Source organism: Elaeis guineensis, chromosome 8, assembly GCF_000442705.2.
Source record: "Elaeis guineensis isolate ETL-2024a chromosome 8, EG11, whole genome shotgun sequence".
Taxonomy (NCBI): Eukaryota; Viridiplantae; Streptophyta; class Magnoliopsida; order Arecales; family Arecaceae; genus Elaeis; species Elaeis guineensis.
The window spans coordinates 14,274,461-14,285,687 of record NC_026000.2 but is presented as its reverse complement, the minus strand read 5'-3'; the positions used below and the strand labels follow the sequence as shown (position 1 = coordinate 14,285,687).

General features: G+C 39.9%; 1 protein-coding gene across 1 annotated transcript; it reads left to right on the top strand.

The window, feature by feature from the left end:
- The first annotated feature begins 349 nt into the window (after positions 1–349).
- On the top strand, positions 350–3,995 carry LOC105050201 (omega-6 fatty acid desaturase, endoplasmic reticulum isozyme 2). The gene is made up of 2 exons (XM_010930131.4): positions 350–504; positions 2,456–3,995. The coding sequence occupies exon 2, from the start codon at positions 2,492–2,494 to the stop codon at positions 3,665–3,667; it is 1,176 nt and encodes a 391-aa protein (XP_010928433.1). The 5' UTR covers positions 350–504; positions 2,456–2,491; the 3' UTR covers positions 3,668–3,995.
- The last annotated feature ends 7,232 nt before the right edge of the window (positions 3,996–11,227 follow it).

Genomic DNA, 11,227 nt, shown 5'->3' with positions numbered 1-11,227 from the left:
GCAAAATGGTCTTTTGGTCATTTGAGTGGCTTCTCCGTCAAATATTTAAAGGTGAGGGTTAATTTGGTCATTTTGGCACAAAATCCCAGATTTTTTTTCCTTCTAGTGCGAACTCTGGCCGTCCAAATGCGTTATCACTAACGGGCCACGAACGGCGGAGATGTCGTCAGTTTTGGGACCGTGTCGCATGCGGCCTTCCTCGTAGCTTACGCCTGCTGTTCGGTCAGATCATCCAATCGGATTTGGCCACGTGTCTCGAGATACGATTCGCAAGAGTGCGGTTCCGTCTCCGCCGTTCACGTGGGCCCAGGGGCGGGACCATCACCCGTCGCGGGGAAAGCTTAAATACCGCATCCCCTGGGGGTGAGAGGAAGGCCTCCGTGGACGGCGAAAGGAGGGGGAAGCGGGTGCGAGAGACTAAATATATATTATATTTTTATATGTTTGGTCTCTTCTCTCGCTCTCCACCCTCTCTGTGATTTACGCGGCCATTTTTTTTCTCAGGTACGAACATTTCTTCTTCATCCCCTTTTTTTCTTTTTTTTTTTTTTCCTGTTCGATGAGTGGATGTTGTTGTGTGCATCGAAATCAATCTCTTAGTTTTGGGACTTGGTTCGGTTTGATCTTGTGGTTATCTTCTTCTACGATCTGTTTCTCGATGGAAATGCTTTTTTTAGTTGGATTATATAGATCTGGAATCCAACTTGAACATTCGTAGGATTTTCTACCCCTACTTGTTTCGCTACTTGTTTGATAGGCCTGCATCCCACTTCACATTGTCTACAAAAAATAGGGATTTTCTTTTCCTTAAAAAAAATTCTGTTTTCCTTTCCTCTTATCTTTTTTGTCCTGTTGCGGCACGAGAACCTTATGCCACTATCTAGCTTTGACATCAATTTCCACTTTGGATCTGTAATCTTGCATCTCGTTGGGGTTTCTGTTGTTCCTTAGGCATCGTGAAGACTTTTTTTGTTTCTTTATTTTACTTATTTTTATCTATTTTCTTCAATTGGCCACCCGTGAGGTGGAAGTGGTTTAGGTCATTACGTCGTTTATTTATTTATTTATATTTTACTCCCCGACACCGAAATGTCGGAGTTGGTTAGGCCGCCGTGACGCCCGCCGGCCACCGATGGCTTTACGGATTCAAAGAATATAATAATAGTTTATTTCCATATTGTCCTTCCACTTAACGTGGACGCCTTCATTAGTTTCCGTAAATAGTTTCCACGATCAAGGGCCTTTTCGTCCGCCTGGAAAAAGTCTTTCCTCCCTGTATTACGGAAAGGTTCAACTTTGTTTGCCCTATTTCTGTGGCTGATCGTGATGTTCCTGGTCCGGGTGACATGGACGGCCCAGATGCATGCATGTTTCCGAGGGGAGCCATGTTTGGGTACCGAATGAAGACTTTTTGTGCAGCGCCGCGGTGTGCATCGCCTGGTGGCCGTGGCGACGCATCCTTTAAATGCGGGAACGAGGGTTGGTGTCGCGTTGCACGACGGCTGGCTTGTTCTGGATGGACGAGTGGGCCACGCAATGAACGGTCGTATGGTTATCGCTTGCTGCAACCGATACCGTTACTAAAGGGTCCAGGGTGCCTACGAAACTATGTTTGTATCCTTTTGTTTTCCCTTTTAAAGAGTAGGCTATTTTTTCCCTCAAAAAGTGCCCAGTGTGGACTTCGCTTTTTGGTGTTATGCTCGAGCACTCATGAGCGTTCCCTTGTAAGTTATTGTCAGTCATAAAGGTGCTTCCAGTTAATTTTTGGGTTTTTTTGAATATAGTGCTTATTTTTTTCCAAACAATAATTCTTTTGGAAGTGTAACAAGGTAGATGAAGATTATTAAACTCAGTTATTTCCTTTTTTAGGATATCCATGAGAATAATTTGGATCACTTTTTAAAAAAAATTTATGAGCATATTTTCCTTTTAAAGATAGTTTTTATATTTTAAGTTATTATGTGCGACATTATTTTAGCCGGCTAGAATGGACATCATTTTCATGATCTCTACTGGGTATCGGAGCAAGGAACAAAGTAAAAGACGGCAGATGCGCTGTTTCCGCCTCCTGATACACCAGCCTGTCACCCACATTTGTTATTCTTTTTCTTGATGAATTGGTCTCAGAGAATGAGCGGCTGTGAGTGGTGGGTGTGTACGGCCACATGTGCCCGCAGTTCAGGGAATAATTTCCCCAGCGCAAGCCCATCCCTTAGCTGCCCTCACCATCGGCATCGCCTCCTCACAAGCGTCCACAACATCGCGTGCTCTTTTTTTTATATATAATTTTTTTAATGTATGATAACTAAATAATGAGTTAATCCTAAAAAGGGTGAAGGAAAGGAAAAGCCATCCTTCTTTACCAATTGCTCCAGCAGTAAGAACCATCTTTTGTATGTGTCCAGTCACCTGCTGTAACCTTGACCGTCTTTGTTACCGTCTGTGGTGGTTGCAGCGATATCAATAAAGAGGCGCTAATCAACTAAAGGCGATGGGCGCGGGCGGACGAATGACGGCGAAAGAGCGGGAGGACCAGTCGGCGACGGCCTACGGCCCCGACGAGGACCCCTCCCTCCGGCGGTCGCCGACGGAGAAACCCCCATTCACATTGAGCCAGATCAAGAAGGCCATCCCCCCGCACTGCTTCCAGCGGTCCGTCCTCCGCTCCTTCTCCTACGTCGTCCACGACCTCGTCATCTCCGCCGCCCTCTTCTACGTCGCCCTCGCCGTCATCCCGACCCTCTCCCCGCCGCTCCTCCGCCTCGCCGCCTGGCCTCTCTACTGGGCCGCCCAGGGCTGCATCTTCACCGGCGTCTGGGTCATCGCCCACGAGTGCGGCCACCACGCCTTCTCCGACTCCTCCCTCCTCGACGACCTCGTCGGCCTCGTCCTCCACTCCGCCCTCCTCGTCCCCTACTTCTCCTGGAAGATCAGTCACCGCCGCCACCACTCCAACACCGGCTCGCTCGACCGCGACGAGGTCTTCGTCCCCAAGCGCAAGTCCGCCCTCCCTTGGTACTCCAGGTACATCAACAACCCCCCGGGCCGCCTCCTCACCTTGGCGGTGACCCTGATCCTCGGGTGGCCCCTGTACCTCGCCTTCAACGTCTCCGGCCGTCCGTACCCCCGGTTCGCCTGCCACTACGACCCCTACGGCCCGATCTACTCGGACCGGGAGCGGGCCCAGATCTTCATCTCCGACGCGGGCGTTCTCGCGGCGTTCTACGCGCTGTGCCGGCTCGCAGGGGCGTTCGGCTTCTGGTGGGTTGTGCGGGTCTACGGTGTGCCGCTGCTGATCGTGAACGGTTGGCTGGTGACGATCACGTACCTGCAGCACACCCACGCGGCGCTGCCGCACTACGACTCGGGCGAGTGGGACTGGTTCCGCGGGGCGCTGGCCACGGTGGACCGGGACTACGGGGTCCTCAACCGGGTGTTCCATCATATCACGGACACCCACGTGGCGCACCACCTCTTCTCTACCATGCCTCACTACCATGCCATGGAGGCCACCAAGGCCATCCGTCCCATCCTTGGAGAGTACTACCAGTTCGACGGGACGCCGGTGTTCAAGGCATTGTGGAGGGAGGCGAGGGAGTGCATCTACGTGGAGCCGGACGAAGGGGGAGAGAAGAAGGGCGTCTTCTGGTACCGGCACAAGTTCTGAAGATAAGTAGGAGAAAACGTTAGGACCTGACTGGCAACGGCACCGGGACGATGACCGCCAGATGCCCCCAGTGAGTGTTCTCTTTTTTACCAAGCGGGGTGGGATTTTAGTGGTGGTGGTACGTCCACTAGTGTTTGTCCCCCTTTTTTTCTTATTTTTGGTGTTACCGCTGCTCTTTTTGCTTTTCTTTCATGGTTCTTGTGTTGGCCTCTCTTGTTCTCTCTGCGGTTCCTCTGTTTCAGTTGCTCTGGAAATAACGGTGAAAGATTATGAGGAAAAAGAAGCATTTGGAGGAAACAGAAAAGAAGAAAATTTTTGATTTGCTTTCCCTCGTATGATCTCACTCACATTTTTTCATGCAATTAAGGGCAATTTACTTAAAAAATACAGGTTTTAGACCCTCAGAAAGAGCAGAGCAGGAGAGGTTTCTGCCGAGAATAAACGACACCTCCGTTAATGTAGAAAATCTTAACACGATGATCGTAAAATGGTAGTGAAAAGAATTTAGAAATATTTCCAGCCACCGAGACTAAAAATTAGAATTCTTGGGTTGTCAGCTCTCTCTGCTTTATTTCAGACTCTGCATCAGGATCCACATTCGTGCAACTACCTCCTTAGCTTTATTTTTTTTTAAATAATAAAAATTTATAACCTTTGTTTGGTTAAATATCATTCTATTGCGATATCGTCGGAGGGCGGTGGGGATCAGAGATAGCATAGGACATTAGCCGTAGTTGCACCGGTATTCATTGCCACAAGAGCTGGGGAATATGTACTTACACCCTTATAATATACTTTTCAAAAGATTTAATGCTGATGTATGCAAGGTTGTATGCCTGGTAATCAATTATATACCTTGCGTGAGATTGCTCTTTAGGAATAAGTCAGACAAAAAAATCACCACCTAATGATGTTAGAAATTTTACCATGCATTTATGCACCTAAAAGTTTGATTTTACCACATCTACTTTGAGTCATTTGACTGGGTGTTTTCACACATTTAACATGTGACTTTCCCACTTATACATCTAAGAGACTACCGTATCTGTGTTTTGACCGTGTTTACTCAGTAATAAACTATTCATTACTTTATTTTTTTGGGTAAAAGACTATTTATAACATAGGTTGCAAAAGGGACTGAAAGATTGCATGAATCCTTTGGGCTACTTCTCTTCTCTACGTCTCTACCATTTTCTGAGTGGCTGTTCCCGTATGGAGTACATCTTTATGAACAATCCATTGAATGATTATCGAATCTTGAAAAAAAAAAAAGTAGCCTATAACCCATGGATCTTATAGGAGCTAGACTAAATAAAATCAACTGAATTTAGATTTAAATATAGTTAAATCAAAATTTTATAATAAAAATTCTATATCATTGATTTAAACCGTTGAGAATGATCTATTATTTCAAAACTACTTGCATACAAATAATCATATGATTTAGCGATCCATGATCTATTTATCAAATAGTCAAAAAATGAATAATTTTAATAAAATAAAATTAAATATATCTTTTGATAACTTAATGTTTAGTCTAAGAATCTTCAAATCATATGATTTTTTATGTGCAAATAGTTTAGATCATATTTAACGATTTGAATTATCAAGATAGAATCCTCGTTGCTCGATTTTGATCCGACCGGCTTTGAATTCAAATCTCACCAACCTTATTCCATCTTAGATGAGTTTTTATCCAAAAATAATACCTTAGGGTATGCCTCGATTAATGAACACTATTTTTTCACTTTGATTGTACTTTTTTTTTTTTTTTATTTCTGATCCTTTCGTATATCTCATCAATTATTTCCTGCATGTGGTGTATGGTTTGGTTAGTTTCCAGTTTCCTGTTTGCTCGGCATGCGCATATTCGGTGGTGTTAGGTTGGCAACACTGTTCTACCGCCCATGGTGGACACGTGTAGGCAATGCTCTGCAAGCCATGCGACACATTGACATGTTTCATGAGCCCATTTTGCACATTTAAAATACAATACGTACCATCATTTCGGGCTGAATTAACTCCACTATGATTGCACCTAACTGTTCCCCCTTTGTCTCACCCTCAAGCTACAATATGTACGAGTGCTGCGTGTCCTTCTAATCACACCTAATTCCCCTGTCGCATCCCACCCAAAACTTTTTCTCCCGTCCGATTTGATGCCACAAAAGTCTCGAGTATCACCCTCGCAAACGTAAAGCTTCAAGTCTTTCCAGTCCGTGCGACAAGGCACTTAATACCCGTATCATAAGTCCTCCACTTATCTTTTAGGTTAATTGTTAAATTGGGCAAGGTTGGATAGATAGAGGCTTATGTGTTTGATAAAATTACAAGTCACCTGCTGGCGGACCACAGATGTGCACCCAAGCCAATTCCACTATTAGGTCAAAAGCACCACTTTATTTATAAACTAATGGTATCCAGTCCCCCGATAGGCCCCATGACATCAGGCAATGGACTTCTTGCCATGGCATCAGGAGGTACCAATTCAAATGGTTGGTGTGTGGAGGAAGAGATCATAGGTGGTCCACCATTGGGTTTTATGCAGGCCATGTAATGGGAGTGTAGGATGGGGCACTCTTGTGGGTTGAGGGTGACATGGTGTTTGAGCCAGGTGGTGATTGTTTGTATCCACATGGAGAATTCCGACATGGTTTAGTGGTCAAGGATTGAGGGATTGTGAAGCATAAGAGGAAGCCACATTTGTGGGATTATTTATTGGCTGGCTCCAGGCTTAGATCAATTTTCTCTATTGCCCATGGGACCAGTGTTCATTAGCCTAGACGCTTCCCCATGCCTTTCTTTTGTTGGATCTTGCTGGTGTGGGGTTGTAAACCTTTTTGGCTTTAAAGGACGGAATCTGCTAAAGCGCCTCTATCTTAAGGGACCAAATGCACGTGAATAGTTTCATCAAAAAAATAATAATAAAAAAAGTTAGTTAAAGAGGGCAGGGGGGCATAATGTTACATAATTTGGCCCACGGACGGTTGGACAGTGAAGTGGCCATTTTTTTTTTATTTATTTTCAGTAAAACCTAATCTATCATACCAATCTAGTGAAAATATATTCATGTGAATCAAAAAAATACAATATGCAAAATGTCCCAGGAAATATTTGATGCAGCAATCTATGAAGTAGTTTTTGTTAAGTAATGCAATGAAAAAAATAAAATAGATGGTAAAAATTGCCATGAAAACACTATGTAAAGGGGAGCAGGGGGATTTGTGTGTGAAAAGGATAGGTCAATGAAAAACTAGATGGCTGTTGCTTCTTGGATGTTGTAATTATTGGTGGTTTTATCTCTTTAGATTTTAATTTTGATGGTGGTATTTCTATCATATTTTTGAGAAAAGAAGAAAATCAATATTTTTTTTTTTTAACATCCTATCACACAATTTTTCATTCGAAACTCTCTAATTCTCGACTGTAAATTTGTTACTGCAGTATGGTATGGTATGGTATGTGATAGGTGAAATATATTCGAGGGGCAAACCCGAGGTTAGATTTAGTTCCCTGGAGGATTAAAAAAAATGCACTTAATTCGCTTCAAAAAAATCGAACCAATATTCTACTTACAAAAAGTTTGCTGAATAATGTTTTTATGTGGCAGATGCACTTCCATTTGTCTGGTTAAGACTGTTGCTCTGCTTTCACTAGCTGGACAAAGTTTTTTATTTTTCATTTTTCATTTTTTATTTTTTGTTTTTTAGCAAGAGCTAGTTGATGTCCTGAAGGCATAGAAAGTTGATAGTATGGTGGTCCATGTGCCAGAGTTATGTGGTGACGCATCATTAATCACTTTAGCCTGCAGGAAAGATCTTTTAAAGCTCTTTTAACAGCAACCAGTACTGTATCAGGGCATCCAATAAATGGCAGGAACAGACCCCCTGTTGTTAAAGTCATATGGGCGTTCATATCTTATTTTGATAAATTTTTTTCTCAGAGTTGCATGTAGTATGATATTGATGGGAAAAGGCAGGCAATAGATCTGAATTCTATATAGTATCTTCGATATTGTTGGTCGAATGGGACAACTATTTCTTGATAGCGCACTATTTTTAAGCCATCTGCCATCTCTGTCTCTAGCTTCAGTGCATAAAAATTCGATTCACAAATTAAATTATTTTAAAAAGTATTCACCATGTATGTCCCACAAGCACATGCTTAAGAAATCAAAGATCGCCACTGCTTTTCCACATAAAGCTGTGAAATTTCTCTGCTCACAGGAAAGAGTGCGAAATTTGGCAGCTCTCATAACACAACAATTTGCTAGTCTAATGATTCTATTTTCATGGCTTCATAGTTGTTTCTTTTAACTTGTGATCAATGTCTAGTAAAATTATGGCCGTGAATATTTATATGTCCAAAATGTTGGAATCACGCTGAATCAAACTTTAGTTGTGCAAATTAGCATCTACTCTGAAATTTCTTAGAGGGTCTTGCACTAATGAGATCACCAAAATGCATATCAATCTCTCTTCTATCAATCATCGACACTAATATAAACTCATCTTTCCATCCTTAAATTTCTAGTTGTTGTTCATATATGCAGCCCAGAAGTTACCTTATTTCGTTGCCAACACTTGTCTGGTGATGGGAAAATGAAGAATAGTATTGCTTTTGTCATCCTCTAGAATATATTGTGTTGCCTTTTTTTCTTTTGCCTCCTTGCATAGCTGAAACCGTCAAATATAAAGATCACAGCAGTGTCAACAAGGAGGCCAAGTTGGCGTTTGTCACGCCACTATTCTCTAGCACTAGTTGGCAATCCTAATCATGTGAGATGGATACTGCAAACATCAAAGCAGATGACCTTGTCCCCTCGATTTTTTTTTTTTTTTAATTATATCACAGCAATCTGTCCACAATATTTCTGTCTTTCTATTGATTTTTTTTTTTTTTTTTGATCTTCTTTTCTTTCCATTTTTTTAAGCCTAACCCTTTTTTTTCTTGACCATCCATTTTCTAAAATCAATAGTCTAAATTCAATAAATTTCTAAAAATTTAAATGATATAACTGATTGTGTTAAAACAAGAATGGAGGTATCAGAACAAGGTACGAATCGAAGTATTGGCTCACTCCCCAACCATTTCCCACCAAGTTGCGTCGTTTGCTCACCAAAGGCGTCTTTTTTCTTGCTACCCAGCGTGGGGATGAGGTGGGAGTGGAAGGATTGGGACTTGGGTTTTATTGATTCAATTCTGCTCCACTTTCTTTTACTTGTTCTACTTCGTAAAATCCAGCATCTAAATCCACAAAACAAATAAAAATTGTAACTTACTATTCATGGAAAGAGACATCTCTTCATCAGTTCAACGAATCTATGGATTTGTGGACTAAGTTTGGAAAGGAAATCAGTAGTTTGAGTCACGGAAGCGATGATCTTTTTTTTTTTTTTTAATTGAAAGTGATTATGTTACAAATGGATGCATTAATATTTGAGAACCTTAATTTAGGTGCTCATTTTTGTTCGTACCAAACATAAGCTTAAAAAAGGTGTCTTGTATTATTGAGCTGAGACTTCTAAAATCTTAGAGGAAACCGCCAACCATTTTAGACCATGTACCAGGTCAATTTCTTTTTCATATATGGTGCTTATTTTCGAATTATAACACGATAACCATGTCTCCGACCACCTATGGCTTCCATGGTGTTTAAAAGGGTGTCGGTCGAGGTACGAGGATGCGACAACTTTGAAAATGTCAAATATAGTTTCGATAGATATCCAACGATGCATTTATAATTTCGTTTACTTTATGGTCTAGAAAGGGAGCCCATTTAACGGGGCTTTTGCTTGTTTGCCAACCACTACTTTTTTGGGAGACGCATGGTTCACCAACTCCCTCTGTCTCAAAATCCGTGGAGGTCAGTAGGTCTAAGAAGATGAAGATGCAGATCGAATATGTTCAACTAATCAAATGAGTTATTTTTATGATTAATGCGAGATGAATAAGAATCTAAGTAAGATCAGCAGAAAGGAATGTGCAGTCTGATGGAAATTTATCTAGAAAAATAAGCCTTGTCTACATTAACTACTTCTTTACGAGTTGCATAACATACGAACAATTATTTTTTCACTAATTTTTTTAGTTTGTTAAATAGTTCGGATCCATTGAACCAAACACAAGAAGACATGGAGGGCAATTTATAAGTGAGATTCTGTCGATCTTGTTTTATGCATTGTACTTTGCTCAGTAGATTACCGAAACCAAACTGGAGCACCTAGAAACCATTAGTCTAAGGAACATATACCAAATATATTTGCATCTCAAAGTTGTTTGCTATGACAATTTGGTTGTCATTATTTACAGAGGAGATTACTCAGGTTGCTAGAAAAGTAAGAAAACTAAGGGAAGTAAATGGCTACTGCGATGCACGAGCTGGCTAAATTGCCTATGCCAGGACCATAACTGACCTAGCAGAGCCTGAATTTGTCTAGTGAGGCCTTTGGAATTTTTTTATAAAAATTTAAAGGTGGCATTTGATGTCCCAAATATGATTACCATAGTTATCTAACATCATTGGTGATCAAAAATTACTATATTTGATAGGTCACGATCCAGTGATTAAAGATCTTTAGATATCTATGGATAACTTTTTTGATATTCTACGAGAATCCAAAATCATTATCTATATAATATCAAAATTATTACTCATATATTTCATAAAAATATATTTATTAATAATATAACTATGTTATAATAAAATATTAACAATTTAACTATTAATAAATTATATAAAAATAGATTTATTAGTCTTACAAATTATTATTTCTATAAAAATATATTAATTATTATTGTAGAATTAATATTTTTATTTATACTTAAAACATATTATTTATTAAAAATAATATTTATTTTGATTAAAAAAGTTAAATATAAATAATATATTAAATAATTTTATTATATAAATATAAAGTATAATAAGATATTTCTATTCAAATTTAAGTTATCACCCATTCATAACATGATAATAATATAATTAATAAGATATTTATATTATAATATATATCACAAATATAATGTATAATATTGTTAACATATAATCTTAGATATATAATATTGATATATAAGATATTAATAGTATATTAATACATCAATTTTTTACGCTAAATCAAGGAATATTTATGTCTTTAAATTTCAATCTAAGATCATTGTCACGGAGTAATTTTAGGCTTCCAACCTCAAGGATGAATATCTGATCATTGGATTAGACAGTGACTTGAGGAATAGGGATGATTTGATATCACTACCATGTAGAATTATCATGATGCAACTAAACATGATAGTTTTTTCATTTTTTTTTTTTAATATGACGGTACATTCATATTATTCTAATATGAATACAATAAAAAACATCAGAAAATAAAACATCACAGAAATTGCTTGGCATAGTGGATATATCAGTCTAAATCACATCCCCTGAGTGCTCCGTCACAAAAGAGGCTACTTAATCTACTGCGATGTTGGTCTCCCTATAGATATGTCTGGCACATGTGACAGTGGTCCCCCTTAATAGCATCGCGATGTTCCTCAGAAGTAGATGAGCAACATCTTCTA

Bases quoted from the DNA above. Each gene is read 5' to 3' on its own strand.
- LOC105050201 (XM_010930131.4), top strand. From the start codon at position 2,492: ATGGGCGCGGGCGGACGAATGACGGCGAAAGAGCGGGAGGACCAGTCG.